Source organism: Perognathus longimembris, chromosome 7, assembly GCF_023159225.1.
Source record: "Perognathus longimembris pacificus isolate PPM17 chromosome 7, ASM2315922v1, whole genome shotgun sequence".
Lineage (NCBI taxonomy): Eukaryota > Metazoa > Chordata > Mammalia > Rodentia > Heteromyidae > Perognathus > Perognathus longimembris.
In genome coordinates, this window is record NC_063167.1 from 42,209,410 (window position 1) to 42,226,442 (window position 17,033).

Here is a 17,033-nt window from a genome sequence, read left to right on the forward strand (position 1 = left end):
ACCTTTATTTAGTGTCACATAAAGATGATCTGATCACAAAGGATAACTGAAATTGTACTAGAAAGGTCCTGTTCTTGCCCAAAGGTAATTGTTAGAATCTAGGATAGCCTTGTGTCTGGATGGGATGGGTCTGAGCAGAAACATTCTGGTAGTGAATGATATGGTAAAATATGGTGGTAGTACTCAACTTTCACCCTCAGCTTGAGAAATGTCACTGAAATTCACACCAACACCATTAGTCCGACAGATACAATTTGGCTGTCTTAGAGGAGAAGAGAATCTGAATGATCATGTGTAAGGGGAACACTTGTGATAGCAGTTAGCATCCTTCTGTTCAGGTTCAGAATGTTTGCAGAAAGAAAAAAAATGTTTCAGTAATCCTAATACGCTTTATTTAAACCAGCTCATACATAATAGGTTTTAATCAACAAGACATCTAAATAGTACTATTCTTTTTTTCTGCAAACATAGTCATCTTGGGCTGGGGATATGGCCTAGTGGCAAAGAGTGCTTGCCTTGTATACATGAAGCCCTGGGTTCAATTCCCCAGCACCACATATACAGAAAATGGCCAGAAGTGGCGCTGTGGCTCAAGTGGCAGAGTGCTAGCCTTGAGCAAAAAGAAGCCAGGGACAGTGCTCAGGCCCTGAGTCCAAAGCCCAGGACTGGCAAAAAAAAAAGTCATCTTGGAAGGATGGTCCACTGAAAGAAGCAAGAGTTTAGCCTCCCTGAATTCAAATCCTGGTTTTTCCACCTAGTAGTTTCTCACCTCCTTTTGAACTTTTCCCAGTCTTCCTTTCTCCTCCTGAGTTACTGCTGTGTACCTACCTGCTGGACAACTCCCATTGCCAACATTTTCAGAGAGCTCTTCCTTGCCTATCTCCTCCCTTGAGCTATTACCCATTTTACTGATCTCCTTAAAGAGCTGACTACACCTGTTTTCCCTACTTCACTTCCCATTGATTTTGCAAACCATTCCTGCCTTTCATATATCTCAGAGTCCTATAGGTCATATATCAAGATTGTCACAAACGTCCATGCGCCAAGTCCAGTAGACCATTTCCTGTCCAGTAACCCATTTGACCACAGTTCCATTTTCTACAGTTTCAGTTACCTGCAGTCGCGCATGATCTGAAAATATTCATATTTATCTTACTTCCTTTAAGAGAGGAACAATAAATCCACAGATACATTCATTCAGTCAGTCATTCAGTCTAGATTCATTGTCTTGAATCTAGACATAGCTTAACTAAACCCTTGCTCAAAGTCTTACAGGAGTGTAAACAATATATTTTCCAAGATGAATATTCAGCAAGTTGCTAAACCCTGGGGTCAGAAGTACCACTGAATGTTTTTTGGCAAGGTCCTGAACATTTCCATATCTAAAATGCTACCTTGTTAAGCAACAGGTAGGTAGGATATTAGTTAATACAGAGCTATCTGAGGTGAAATGAAAGGAAGAGTTAGTTTGAAGTGCATAGCAGATAGTAAGAATTCCACAATTTGTATATCTAATTATTTGCCGTTTCCTTTATGGAAACGATCCGTCTATAGAGATTTGATCTCATCAGCTGTTCCCTGGCTCTCTTGGGGCCACCTGAAGAATGAAAGCTTCTAGTAGCTTTTAGGTTTGGTATAATGGTGGTTCTGGTCGTAAGAGGTCACTGGGGATAAGAGGTTTGCAGTGGGCAAGAGAATATCCATTGTCATGAGGAACAAACCTCATGGCATTTGGAGGTCATCTCTGTTCTACTTATGAATTCAATTTAAAACTAAAGTGCATCAGTTGCATATTTTCAGAGTTTCTCTCAAACAGGCTGTGGCTATAAGTGAGCATTACTGAAACTAAGCTTTCTGCTCTCGACTTGGACATTTTGGAGAAAGGCACATATATCAGTCAGGTCTTCTCAGGTAACTTGAAGTATCCATCCCAAAGTCCTGAAACTGACATGTCATCCAAAAGGTACTGTTGCCTGAGCAGTGTTATCAGAAAGAACACTCATGGGATAATTAGCTTCAGGACAAGTCCTTAAACAAAGCAAGCATCCACAGTGGCTTGCCACAGTATTCTTTTATTTGTTCGTTTATCTATTTAATTGATTTACTTACATATTTTTTTTACCAGTACTAGGATTTGAACTCAGGGCTTTATGCTTGCTCATCTGGCACTCTACCACTTGAACCACATCTGCAGTTCACAGTATCCCTTTCAAAACCCTAACATGTTTGTTCTATTGTCACTGGAAAAATTGAAGTTACATTGATCCTTCCCCTCCCTTCCTACTTCCTTCCCTCCTCCTGTCCTATAACCCTCATTCCTGAAACAACAGGTCAAACTTACAATTTGGGGTGGAGGAGAAATGAAAATTATATTTTTTCTCTGTTTCTCTTTTTCTATTTCCATAACATCGGGTTACAACAAAAATTTATCTAAAACACCTTTATTTCCTATAAAAAAGACCATGAAAATTGATTTGGGGTTTTAAAAATATCTTTAAATCAGATTTTGTCATTCCTATTTCTTTTTTTTTTTTTTTTGGCCAGTCCTGGGCCTTGGACTCAGGGCCTGAGCACTGTCCCTGGCTTCTTTTTGCTCAAGGCTAGCACTCTGCCACTTGAGCCACAGCGCCGCTTCTGGCGGTTTTCTGTATATGTGGTGCTGGGGAATCGAACCTAGGGCCTCGTGTATCCGAGGCAGGCACTCTTGCCACTAGGCTATATCCCCAGCCCCATTCCTATTTCTTGAAAGAAATAGAGGGAAATAGAAATGATCAAACATCTAATTTTTTGAGAAATAACTAAATTCTTAACTCCATTTCTAAGATACCATTTTCTCTGGTTTAGTGGAAACTCTCATAAGCTAGAGTGGATTGGGTAAAAGAAATGGAAATTTTGGAATTTTAGAAAGTAAAAGAGAATAAGCATTCGGGTAATGGCAACAGTCTTGTGGCTTTCTATTGTTTCATAACAAATCACCACAAACTGAGCAACTTAAAATGATACATAATTATCACACAGTTTTCATGGGTCCGAAGTCTGTGCCTAGCATAACCAGTCCCTTGCGCCAGGTCTCACGAGGCTGCAATAAAATTTTATCCAGGCTACATTCCTTTCTGGAGCTTGGGATTCCCTTTCAAACTCTCATGATTATTTGCAGAATTTAGTTCCATGAAGCTTTAGCACTAATATCTCACCTCTCTTCAAGTTGCATTGTTTTGATTCATTAACAAAAATCCTAATTGATCATTAATTTTTACAGTAATTGTGCAACAGTTATAGATAGATAATTGGCAAAAAATTCAATGTGTTTATTTTTAAAGAAAGTGCAGAAACCAAATTTGATTGCAAAAATAAGAGCAGAGATTAATGTCCTCTAGCTTTTAACAGAGAGCTGTTCACTAGCATTTTGAAATTTCATTTGGTCAATTAAGTATACAAAGCAAATTAACTGAAATATACATTATGCATGTAGAGAAAATATTAAAGTATATAATCACAAAATGTGCTCAATATGAGTCTTTAAAAATTGAAAACACAAAGTAATTTTGATATTCATGACAGCCTCAGGGATCAGATTACTTGACTGTGATAAATTTAGAAGATTAGACATACTTTAGCTTGTTGTTTTTCCATGCCAACAGTGCCTCTTCTCCCTTTAACCCTTTACAGGAAGGTTTAAATTATATTATATTTGATATTATTGGCCAACTTGATTATTTTTGATACTTGTTTTTCCTAAAGTTGATTTGTAACTCCTCCTTTGGATGAGTAAATGGCAAAATAAACATTTCTGCAGCACTTATAAGAGCATAGAGGGAAAAGCATACACATTTCTAAGAAACACTTTTTCTGGAGTCCAACCATTTACAACTTTCAATAAGTTTGGTTTAGATATAGTGATTCCATTGTATGAAAAAAAAAATCCATGATCTTCTAAGTTGTGACATTTTTTCATTTTCTATTTCTGTGTCTCTATCATGACACATAATTCGGGCATTTGAATTTAAGTAAATGGGTGATTGGCAGCTGAAAAACTGGTTTGGGCTAAAGAGGTTTGAATGACGGGAGACCGTTATACATTTAGAGAGCTTTATATTACTCTTATTTTTATTATAAAGTTCTTCCCTACTGTAATTGCATGAACATACCTTAGGTTAGGTTACTTGCAGTTAATATTTATCCCACACCTCAGTACATCCTACCGATTTTAGAACACGGGTATGGTACAGCTGGTTATCTTTTCAACACATATATATCTCAAGCCACTTGGCTTGATGACTGTTTTTAATCACATAGATATTGATCGAGAACAGACCAGATCCATATGTGTCAAGTTAGAATGAAATCACACTCCATTCTATATTGGGTACTTAATGTCTAACCATCCACACGTGCTTACTACTTTTCAAATGGTTTCATTCTTGGGACGAAACCCCATGTTCTGCTGTGTCTCAGCATTGATTGGTAAAGTCAAAGATAAAGCTGAGATCTATTCAGAGAGTTTAAATGTTTGGGGAGCCACTTGGTTTATTTCAAGCCCTTTGATAAGTTTCTTGAACATAAAAAATGGGTAAATAAGACATAATCTGTGTCCTTACAGAATCTTTGGAGGATTATCACACTCAAAAGATATGCTGCAGGACTGCATTGAGAATATCTATGATCAGAAATAACAATGACAGCTGGACAACGGGGGCTAACACATGTATTGCTATTAACTTGGGAAGCTGAGATCATGGTTTGAAGCCAGCGCAGGCATCGAGGCAGACAAATGCAGAAACACTTACCTTCAGTTGACCAGCAGAAAGCCAAAAGTGGCTTACTTGGTATAGCACCAAGCTTTAGCAAAAAAGACAAGTGAACACATGAGGCCCTGAGTTCAAGCCCCAGTACTAGCATGAACGAAAGGAAAAGGAAGGGGAAAGAGCAAGGGAAGGGAAGGAAAAAGGAAAGAGGGACAGAGAGGGAAAAGAAAAGAGCAGAAAAGGGATATATTTAGATATTGCCAAACAAACTAAATAGATCTATACCTGTGAAGTATTGGCATAGTACATGACACTAGCTAGCAACTGCTTAGAAATAACACATTCAAAGAAATTCTCAGGTCATAGGCAGAAAAAATGATAGGTAGACAAGTAGAAATAAAATGAAATTTGGTTCTTTTGGTAGCAGTGCAGACCAATTTGTACTGGAAACTTAGGAGAACCCTGATTTGTCCTGAGATATGGAGGAGTCATTTCCTTTTGGGTTATGTCCAAATTTTTATTGTTTTAATTGGCACCCCACCAAACTGATAGAGGCCTCCAGTTGTGTATGTCAGCGTGGTTGCTGAGAGCATCACAAATTCAGTCATTTCAGAGGGACTGCTTTGTCTTTATTTTTCTTTCCAAAGCATTTCCAAGGCTGGAAATGTGTTTGCCTGGTAGACACTATACTTCTTGATCTACCCCTCCCCTCCCCCCCGTAAGAAATACTGTGAACTCCTTAGGCACAACAAGAGCTATACTATTTTTTTAAAAGCTTTGATATTGTCTTTGTAACATAAAACTAATGCATGTTCATCATAGAAGACACAAAATAAGCAAAAGAGAAGGCAGTGAAAATCACCCAAATCCCACAAAGAGAACTGGTTGTAGCTCATGTTTATTCTCAGTGCATAGAAATACCTGCTAATATTATGTCACACCTCCCATAATTGGTGTATTTAAAACATCATACGTTTTCATTTGTTTTTCAGTCAATATTTTAAGTAGTTTCCTATGGCAGTACTCCTTTATAGTATTATTTATAGTAGATATGTCATATTTATTGAAGCCATCCCTTACTATTGCACATTTTCTATTATAAATAATCCATTGAAGGAACAACTGAGTTGTCAATGTTGAGAGAATCTTTGTGTTTTAAGAACTAGATTTTTTTTTTTTTTTTTTTTTTTTTTTTTGCCAGTCCTGGGCCTTGGACTCAGGGCCTGAGCACCTTCCCTGGCTTCTTCCCGCTCAAGGCTAGCACTCTGCCACCTGAGCCACAGTGCCCCTTCTGGCCGTTTTCCATGTGTGTGGTGCTGGGGAATTGAACCGAGAGCTTCATGTGTAGGAGGCAAGCGCTCTTGCCACTAGGCCATACTCCCAGCCCTAAGAACTAGATGTTTTAAAATGTGAAGAACTGCCAATGGTTCATGTCTATATCCTTAATCTCAGGAGGCTGAGATCTGAGGATTGAGGTTCAAAGCCAACCTGGACAGAAAAATCCAAGAGACTCTTAATCTTCAGTTAACCCACAAAAAGCCTGAAATAGAGATGTAGCTCAAGTGGTAGAGCACCAGTGAGAAAGCAGAGTGAGAGCACAAGGCCCTGAGTTCAAGGCCCATTACCAGCAGCAAAAGTAATTGTAGTTAAAAGATTAAAAATGGAAAAATTGTGGGGCGCCGGTAGCTCATGCCTGTAATCCTAGTTACTCAGGAGGCTGAGATATCAGGATTGAAGTTCAAAGCCAGCCAGGGCAAGAAAATCCATAAGGCTATTATCTCCAATTAGCCACAGAAAAAGCTGGAAATGGTGGTATGGCACAAGTGGTAGATACTAGCCTTGGGCAAAAGAATCCAGGGACCGCACCCAGGCCCAGGGCTCAAGCCCCAGGTCTGGCAGAAAGAAAAGAGAGAGACAGAGAGAAAGAGAAAGAAAAAGAACAAATGAAAGAAAGGGAGAGAGGGAGGGAGGGAGGAAGGGAGGGAGGGAGGGAGAGAGGGAGGGAGGGAGGAAAAAGGTGGAGAAGTATTTGGGTGCCGAAGCAGACTCCAACAGTACAGGATGCTGGCATGTAGGTTAAGTAGCTTCCTTTCTAAGGGACTCGGGACTCACGAAACAAATTTTAGGAACACCAGAGAAATTGGAACCCATGTTAGTTGTATAAGTTGTATAACAAGTAACTGAGAGAAATGGCTATCAAAGTTGGCTTTGACTCGTACCTTTAGAGATTCTATTCTGTGATGGGGTGGATGCTATTGCTCTTAAGTGCTTGGTGGATGCTCGATGGCAGAGTATGTGGCAGAGTGTGGTAGAGGCAATAAAACTGCTCATTTCATGGCTAGGAAGCAAGAGAGAGCAAAAAGCAGGGACCAAGCTCCATAATCCTCCTTCAAGGACACGCTCCTAATGACCTAAGGAAATTCCACTAGACCTCAGTCTTTAGTGGTCTATCACTACCTTATAGCCCCACTCTGGTGATCAAATCCTTAACATATGGATTTCTTGGAGCGGCTGGGGGATACTTACAATCCAAGATGGAGCAAACTCAATTTAGAGAAGATCAATAACCCCCAGACAAACTGTGATCTAGCAAGTTAAAATCAATTATAGTCCCATTTATCAAAGATCATTGTGTCACCTGTTTGTTCCCATGACAAATTCCAAGCAACTTCTTTTTTAAGTTGTTTAGTTCTTTCAGCATTGTCTTTTAAGTTGCACAAGCTGTCGTTCCCTGAGTGAGTGTGCTGATCCATCACTCCTTCTTACCAGGAATGCCATCACCAACCACACTGAAGAAGTCGGAGAAGTCTGGTTTCAGCAGTCCCTCCCCTTCGCAGACCTCCTCTCTGGGAACGGCCTTCACACAGCATCACCGACCTGTCATCACAGGACCCAGAGGTGAGCTGCTCCACACAGCCCCTTGGTTGTGATTGCATCATGCCACTGAAACCAGAATAGCAGGAGGAGAGGCAATCAAGGATGATTCCGAGGCCAGCGATGATGCAGTATCTGATCTTTGAGGGCACTCTTGGGATGTTAGGAACCAAAGGGCCTTGGCATCAAATTCTTATTCCTCTCTTAAGGTAAAAAGACAATCAACTTGTCATTTTGTTTTGTTTTGGTTTTTTGCTAGTGGAATAAGTCTCGAGAGAAAGACAGGGAGCAAAGAGAGCAAGAGGGAAAGGGAGAAAGGGGAGGGGGTGTTAGGCAAATAATACATTTCCATGCAATCAGTTACCTGTTTTTAAATAATAGCTTTTATTTGTTTTCATTCTCTCATTCCCATTGGTTCTGATTCCACAAAACCTGATTTTAATATATGGCATTCTGTGCTGAGGTTGTTTGCATCAGGGTGTTGACGAGCAGTCTTCATTCACTGTGTTTGAAGTGGTAGATAGTTTGTCTGGTTTTCATTGCAATGTTTTCATTTTTTTTAGTCTCGTGTGCTTTTAAGTTTATTATTTAAATGTGTCCACACAAAATACGATTTGTATTTCACATTAAAGACAAGCCTTAAACCTCAAGAGAATGTCAGCAAATCACTTAACTTGATCTTATTGCAAGATGAAAATATTTATTAGTTTGTTTATGAAACTCCCACAGTAGGAGGATGAATAATTGTAACCACGTTTTCATTCTTCCATCGGATTTTGGTTTAGGTAGGTCTGTAATCTACCAGCTGGTATCATAAAGTATCCTAGAAAGTTATGGTCTCTTGTCTACTTTGACATACGCCTGAGCAAACGGATATTTCTTACATTAATCTCAGTGTTAGGCCCACAAATCTGAACCTCTTTGTGAACGCTCTGTATGCATCTCAGGGAAATCCAGCAGTCAAGAGTCCATTGCGAACTCTACCATGTGAAACCATTTTTGGATTGACAAGTTATAAAAACTTACCTGCTTTGTTTTTAAGTATCTTATGCTCATTAATAGAATTTTGTTAAGATCCCTTATTATTTCACATGTATGTAAGTAGTATAATCTCAGATGCTTACCATATATATAAGTATGTATAAGCTTAAAATGCATATCTGAATAGCCATATTTAAATGAAGGAGTAGCATGATATTATCTCATTAACATTTATCAAACATTTAAACTATAATGGAGAAATAGAGATATGAAACCTTTTTATTCCGAGTATTTATGGTCTCGGAAGTTAAGTATGTATGTGTTCTCACTTTTTATGGTCAGGTTAAATATTTTAAATGCTAGGTGAATGTTAAAAGCAAACATTTCCACAGGATGCCAAGGAGAACACTGTGGAGGCCCATCCGTTCATTTATTCATTCATTCAGCAGAGATTTATTGAATATCTACCATCACTATTACAAGCCCTGGAGATCAGTGATCCCTTATAGGGCACACAAGAAAACAAGCATTTAGAAAAGATAATGTGGAATAGGCTGTTAGATTCTTAAATGAATGGAGGCTATTCAAAAGGAAAAAGACTCATCATAATTCAAGGTAATACAGACTGGAGAGAATGTGCCAGGAATTAGAACAACAGCATTGTGACTTTCATCTTTCCATACACCATGTTGTCTTTTCTAGTCTCCTCCAATACAGTGGAGACACCACTCTGGTGAATGAGCCTTTCCTTTTAATCTTATATTCTTCTACAGAATCTACAATAGAGCAGTTGTTCTGCCAACTCCTTGAAACAATAAGGCACAAAGTCTCTATTATCACTTAATAAATTCTAAGGGCTCACTCTGTCTTGGTTTAAAAATATGTACTTCTGGAAATGATGGTGACTGTTTAGCACTGACCTACTACCTATGATTGGGAGCTTCTTTATTCTCATGCTAGGCAGTTAAGCAAATTTGCTAAAATAGTCCATGCTGGATTAGACCATAGTGGAATTCCTTATCCCACAACACAATAAGCTTTGATCTCCTATTCACATTCATATATATATATATATGTATATACATATATATATATGATCATGTATGAGGAAAAGAAAAAGGGGCTTAGTCTAAGAATTATGGAATACCAAAGATTCTTTGTTTTCACCAGAATTCAAGATGGTTCCCAGCATCCTCGGTTCTCCTTTCTGGAATGTCTGCTCAGGTACCCATTCTCATTGCACCCCACCCTTTAGTGGTCTGGTGAAGGGCATGGAGTTGTGGTGATGACATTCTTCAGTGGCATCTTTGTGGTAAGAATCAGAGTTGAGATAGGCTAACCCCAAGGCTTGGCCTCCACCCCTTTGGCAAAGTAGTTTTAGAAGGTTGGAATTCAGCCTCTCCTTATCTAAGATGGGTACTGTTGCTGCTTTTCATTCTTCTCAACTGGTAGGAAAGCTCATACCTGAAATGGTAGCCATCTGGGGTTAAGACTTTGTGTTTTCAGGAGATGAATTGAAATGTAAAGAGGGAGGATTTGAGAGAGATGCTGTAGAATAAAAGTAGCATGTGTACCAAATGGAGAGTTCATCCCATGATGCATTTTCACCATGCAGAGTGACCAAAAGCAGACATGGTAAATCAGAGAATTCAGAAAGGCAAATTGTAAAAGGGGGCCTTGAGGAAGAAAAAGAAGCATGTCCCCTATAAAGCAGGTTCCCGGGGCACAAGGGTAGGGTTCCGCATCTACTTAGCACATATTTGCTCAGGGTCACATTGCATGGGACCTGGTGGGAACCACATTGCAAGATCTCTGCTGCCTTCCCTCAATTTCTCAAGGGCATGCCTTGACCAGACAAATAGCAGTCAGTAAGCAGTAATTACATAGCACATCTCAATGCAGAAGATAGAGGTGATATTTCAAAGCAGCTATAGCAAAGCAAGGTCTTCTCTCTCTCTCTCTCTCTCTCTCTCTCTCTCACTCACACACACACACACACACACACACACACAACCAACTCTAACTTTTGGCTGTAAAAGTAAGCTGTATAGCTGTACTTAGGGATTTTTTGGTACTATTTTCAAAGGAAATATTTCTCCCTAAAGATTGTAAAATAAAGGAAGCAAACATGGGCCAAGGACCCTTGAAGGGAGGCAGTAGAGTATAATGGTTGTCTTAGGCTCTGTGGGCTGCTACAACAGAATACCACGGACCATGTGGCTTATAAACAACAGAAATCGATTTCTCACCATGCTAGAGGATGGCAAGTCTCCCACTCAAGATGCCAACAGATGAGGCCCACATCTGTCTTCCTACTGTCTCTTCACCGGGTAGAAAGAGCTAACTAGCTCTCACCACATAAAAATAGACCATACTAAGTGTGTCAATAAGGGCTCCACTCCCATGAGCTAGTTTCCACCCAACGTCTCCACTTCTGATACCTTCACATTGAGATTTAAGATTTGAATATAACACTTTTGAGGGCACAAAAGCCATGAACACTCAAGTGGACCAAATAGACTAGTGTTTTGAACCACCGCTACTATGTCGTGTTGCTTTGCCTTTCTGAACTAGAAGTTCTGTATCTATCAATTGGAGGCCCTAATCTTATCCTCAAAAAACTGGATTATGTCAAGAACAAATTAAATCATTTATTTGTAGTCAGTCATTTGTACAGCATCTGGAAGTAGACTAGACATGTGGGTGGTAAGAACAATTAAGTAATCCATTATCCTACAGGTTTAAAAAAAATCTCATCTGTCTCTACTGTGTTCACTTGTCATCATTTTACCAATGCCCAAGATTAGTTCAACAATGGTTGAATGTATCTTACCCAGAATGCTGACATTGGAAGTGTTTCAGACTTGGGAATATTTACATACCCTAGGGTGGGTCCCAACTCTAAATGAAATTCATTTATATTTCATATAAACATGTTTATAGTGCACCTGAGTTGTGGCTGCAACTCTTACCATATGCGATCAGGATATCCCAACCTAATTTCCATTTGTGTCTTATCAATGCTCAAAAATTCTAGGATTTTGGAGCATTTTAGATGTGGGACTTTCAATTAGGGATACTCAACTTGTGCATCTTTCAACTTGAAGCCCCTTTAGCTGTACCTAGCCTGCTTTCCCCTCATCCTCCTAATCTCTTACAGGCTTTGGTGTCCACAGATCTACTCCCCCCTTTGCTTTACTTTCTTGTTTAATGTTCATGTCTGTACACCCTCCTGGAGGGAAATTTCTAGAAACAATGGTTTATCAGACATTTGGATCTTTGTTGTGTCTCACCCAGAAAGTTTTATGAGCTGGATAAATAAAAAGCAGCCAAGCTGCATTTAAATGTGCCCACAGAAGATAGTCTCTGTCTCTCTTTCTCTATCTCTCTGTCTCTGTCTCTCTCTCTTTCTTACACATACACCACACACACACACACACACACACACACACACACACACACACACACACACGTACATCACTGATCACTGTATAGGTTCTCATTGCTTCAGAAAAGCCAAAAGTGATAAGCATAATGTAGTTTGTGTAGTACTTCATCAGGAATGTCTCAGATTGAGGGAGGGAGGGAAACTCACAGCTTTTCATCTAAAGAAAACTGCACAAGATGATCTAAGTAAAGCTTTGATAGTTCAAGCAATGGTTGCTCTCACTTGATGACCACTCCCCTGTTTGCACTGTAAATGGAGAGGCATGTGGTTTCAAACCTAATCCCCTCTCTGATAGTGGCTTTCTTTGTGGGTTTGATAAATCACTTAACCTCTTGGCCTCAGTTTGGCCATCTGTACCATGGGGATGATACTTTGCCACCTGTTCCTCTGTGTGGTTAGAATTAAGTGAAGGGATTAAACTATGTTGAAATAAGAGTGGGATGAAGCTATTACATTTCAGCAAAGGCATTTATACATTATATTTATGGGTCACTTTCAGTTGAAAGACTGGGCTTAGGAGACTTTCTTTTACCATTGCAAAAAGTTGTAACCCTGACAGTTTATCTCATTCATGATCAACAAAGTAAAAAAGGCTTTGCTCTTCTCTCTGTCTTTTCAAGAGTTGTAAGTTTGCCCAATGATCTAAAGGGTCTAACTTATTTTAAGAACTACTTAATCTATTATGATTCTTTTTAGTAAGTCTTCTTGAAACATATTTGTGGCTTTTATGTTTTCAAAAACAAGAGGATAAAGGATAATTTTGTTTAAATATTCTGAACTATATAAAGCAACTGCTTTTAGAGACTTAGCCTGACTTACACACCTTGGGAAGCAGAATTGAAACAACAATGCTTTAGGACACCGTCTGGTCTAATCTACTCTCTTTGTTAGATAAAAACATGTTTGGCTGCAAGTAGAGAAAAGGTTCGTGAAAGCATGACTTGGAAACTTAGGCGTTACATGTGTCCCATATATGACCCATGGTAGCACCAAAATGCCCTTGTGAATGGAAATTTCTTCTCTTATCCATCGCTATGGTTTTAGACATGGTTTGGCAATGTTAAAGTCATGAACCCTTAAGTGATAGGGCCTACTGCAAGATAAAAAGCTTGTGGGGGCTACAGTCTCATGAATGATTGATGCTATCTCCTAGGAGTATAACAGGCTGGGTAGGAGTGGATTGACTCGAGAGTATTGTTATAAAAAGTATGAGCATGGCTACCCCTGTTCTCTTGCTTCCTTGCTCACCCACATGCCCCTTGTGCACACGGCCATTTTCCTTTTTTTTTTCCTACCATGTTGTAGCAACCAGAGGGCCCCCACAAGAATGCCAGACCAAACTATATGGGCCAACAAGAAGATGGAACCAATTAAACTTACTTTCTTTATAGAAGACTCTGTCTTAGGTATTTGGTATAGGGACACACAATAGACTAAAACAGCCATGCTTTAATGGATTGTTGAGGAGGTTTTGTTTGTTTGCCTGTTTGTTTTGCAGTATGGCTGTTACACTCTTGCCTTCTATCTGCATGCCAAGAAGGAAAAAAGGGATAGGAGGAGGGGGGAAAGGATCTGTCATCTCATTCTGTTACCATTTGTAGACTCTTCAAGCAACATGAACAAACCTTAACACATGATCACTTGTAGCTGCAAGAGAGTCTCAAAAGTCTAAATCAGTAAATGTAGCTGGATGTATGGTTACTTTGTATAGAATTAAGATTTCATAAATTGTAAATGGAGGGGACATAACTGAGTTAACAGGTCTACATATCTCAAAAGATTCTCACAGATGGGACCTCTGAGCTGGCCAGCCCTAAGATCAGCACTCAAGTCTCCAGTTCAGTGCTTTTTCCATTATTTTCAGGGATTCTTACCTTTTTCTCCCCTCACTGGAAGAAATAAGTTACATTTACCGAAATACTTTATTTGTTATCACACTATTTTTTTGTGTAAAGGTGATGTACAGAGGGGTTACAGTCACAAAAATAAGGCAATGAGTATATTTATTTTTTAACAGTTACCCCCTGCCTCATTTTCTCCAGCTTCCCCCACACACATTCTACTCCACCCCCAAGTTGTAAAGTTCACTTGCAACATAGTATCTAATAAGTATCACTGTAGCATTGGTTTGCCCTTTGTCCTGCCCATTTCTGTGATTTCTCTTCCCTTCCACAAATCAGAAAACTATATGAAAAGGGGCACAGAAATAAAAAGACATCAATTTCCTTATGAATGGAACAATATTATTCTTTCTGATGAAAACATAGAATTCTGTTGTGTATATATACTACATTTTCTTGATCCATTCATCTGCTCAGGGGCATCTGGGTTGGTTCCATATCTTAGCTATGGTAAATAATGCTGCAGTGAACATAGTTGTGCTAGTAGCTTAAATGTGGTGTTGCTGTGGTCATGTGGTTAAATGCCCAGGAGTGGGATTGATGGATCATAAGGAAGCTCTATGATTAGTCTTTTGAGGAACCTCCATACTGCTTTCTAGAGTGGTTGAACAAGTTTACATTCCCACCAACAGTGTAGCAGCATTTCCTTTTGGCTACATCCCCACCAGCATGAGTTATTATTAGTTTTCTTGATACTGGTCATTCTAACTTGGGTGAGGTGGAATCTCAATGTTGTTTTGATTTGCATTTCTTTTATGGTTAGAGAAGTTGAGTCAAAGACATAACATGGCCATTTAGATCTTTTGATAATCATGATTTAACCTGTGTTATCACACTGAGTTTCTTTTTATAGCAGTCATAAACAAATCACTTAGCTTTTCTTTTTATTAGCCCATGGGTCCTTGCTACTGGCAAATCCAGGGTTTCTGTGAAGTGCAAGTCACATTCAAAAACATTTGACACCAGTTGGACTTTCTTCAATGGAGAAATTAACTTGAAAATTCATTTCACCACCTACGGACCTGTTAAAATTTTTACCACAAATATTTACCATGTACAAGGTGCTTTTTCCTGGCTACTGAACAGAGCAAGGAAGTGAAGCCCAGATTCTGTTCTCAGAGTACTTATCTCCTGGTGGATGAGAAAACAGAAAACCATCAGTCGTATCACAGGTTAAGTGACGTTATTCCTAAAAACTAAAATCTGAATCACTCCAAAAGATGAAACATTTTGAATAGAATATCATCTCATCCCTCAATTTTTTGAGTGGTTTGCATTTCAGATTTTAGAATTAGAGATGTCTACTTGCTAAAGTTTAGGCAAAAGTTCCAAAAAATTTTAAATCAAAAATACTTCTGTTGCCAAGCATTTCAAAAAAGGGGTACTCATCCTCTATCATAGAAGCATGGTTTTCCATAGAGTACAGGGATAAAGGCACCATCCCAGAGAACTATGGCAACTGGAGTTGCGAGAGTCTACACAGGCCTGAGAACAGACCATTCACTAATTCACCTTCTGTGTGTCATATGGAACACAGAGCAACCAAAAACAAGTCATGCTATTGGAACTGAAGGACTAATATACAGAAAGTAAATCGCCACATCTTTATGAGCACACACACACACACACACACACACACACACACACACACACACACAGAGAGAGTTTAAAAGTAAAATTGTCCTGATTCTGAAAATATACATAAGATATACTAAGACAATGGTCATATAAATGAAAGATTTATTGTACAGCTCTCAAAGAGTCATGCTGGTTTCTATTTGGAAGGGTAGTCAGAAGTTTATATGCTCTATAAACCTCTCTAAGTCCATGATCCTCCTGGCCCAAACAGAGATCCTGCTCTTAATGATGGAACATCTGAGGGTCTGAAGTTAACAATATCTCCTAGTTTGGCCAAGAAAAATATACTACAGAGAATTATGAGCACTAAGATCACCTTCCAGGAAGTAGAGGTCACCAGGCATAGCTGAGGGAGTGTGAGGAACAGTAACAGCAGCAGGAAAGAAGAAGTAATATATGAAGCCTGCAACTATCATTAGATAGCAGGAACTGCATCATTATTGCCATCCCTCAACCTGTCTGCCACTTTCCTCACATAAAGAAGGCACTCAAAGAATGCCAGTGGCTCACACCTGTAAAGAGCTACTTAGGAGGCTGAGATTTGAAGATCGCAGTTTGAAGCCAGTCAGAGTGGGAAAGTCTGTGATACTCTGATCTCTAATAAATTACTCCTCCCCAAACCTAGAAGTGGAGTTTCTAGCTCAAGTGGTGGAATGCTGACCTTGAGCAAAAGAAGTCCAGGCCCTGAGTTCAAGCCCCAGAACTGGCACCAAAAAAAAGCACTCAACAATTTGCCAAATAAATTTATAAATGCATGGATTTTATTTAAGCAAAAAGAATGTTTTTAGGGATAGGGAGTTCTTATGTCTCCTTCTTATAATAGTAATAATATCAAAGGTTCAAGTACATTTATTTGGCCACACATCTTGAAGTTCCTAGCATCTTCAGGTGTTTGATATGTGTGCCTTTAGTACTTGTTTGCTTTTAGTTCACAGCTTCTACTTTGATTGATATTAAGAGAAATGAGCTCAAAGTTTTTGGTTACCTGTTACAGAATATTTATTTAGGGTATTGTGTCTCCAACTAGGAGCCCTCAAAAAGGAACTTGCCCTGATCCTTTACCATTACCATAACCATGGCATAGCCCCCAGCTGGGCTGGCAGGGTTTTCCAGTATTTTCCTATCTTACCTGCAAACTTCCTTGCTGCTTAGGAAAGCATTTAACTTAGTTGTAAACAATCTAACTTGTCTCTCCTGTTTTAGTGCAATTGAATCATCTAGAGAAAATGAGAAGCAATTAAGTACCTGTTGCTAACAAGGTGCTAAAACAGTCTGCCAACAGACAGACAGATGTGAGGTGTTTATTATTAGAAAACAGCATTTGGGCAAATATTGCATTGTCTTTCTCCAGTAGGAATTGCCAGAAGTGATTTTCAAATGCAGACATCATAGAACCTGGCCCATCCTGCCCCTGAGAAACATGGAAAAGAGAAGGCAGGGGGCTTA

At 39.2% G+C, this 17,033-nt stretch overlaps 1 protein-coding gene across 5 annotated transcripts in view; it reads left to right on the forward strand.

Annotated features, from left to right (window-relative positions):
* Nfia (nuclear factor I A) overlaps positions 1 to 17,033 on the forward strand; it is a 378,241-nt gene that overhangs the window by 289,895 nt on the left and 71,313 nt on the right. For 4 of the 5 annotated variants that reach the window (XM_048351438.1, XM_048351439.1, XM_048351440.1 and 1 more), the window contains one exon: positions 7,515 to 7,643. In XM_048351438.1, the coding sequence (XP_048207395.1) occupies positions 7,515 to 7,643 (129 nt within the window). Of the gene's footprint in view, positions 1 to 7,514; positions 7,644 to 9,770; positions 10,010 to 17,033 lie in introns of those variants that run through there. The other variant, XM_048351441.1, reaches the window with a different exon arrangement.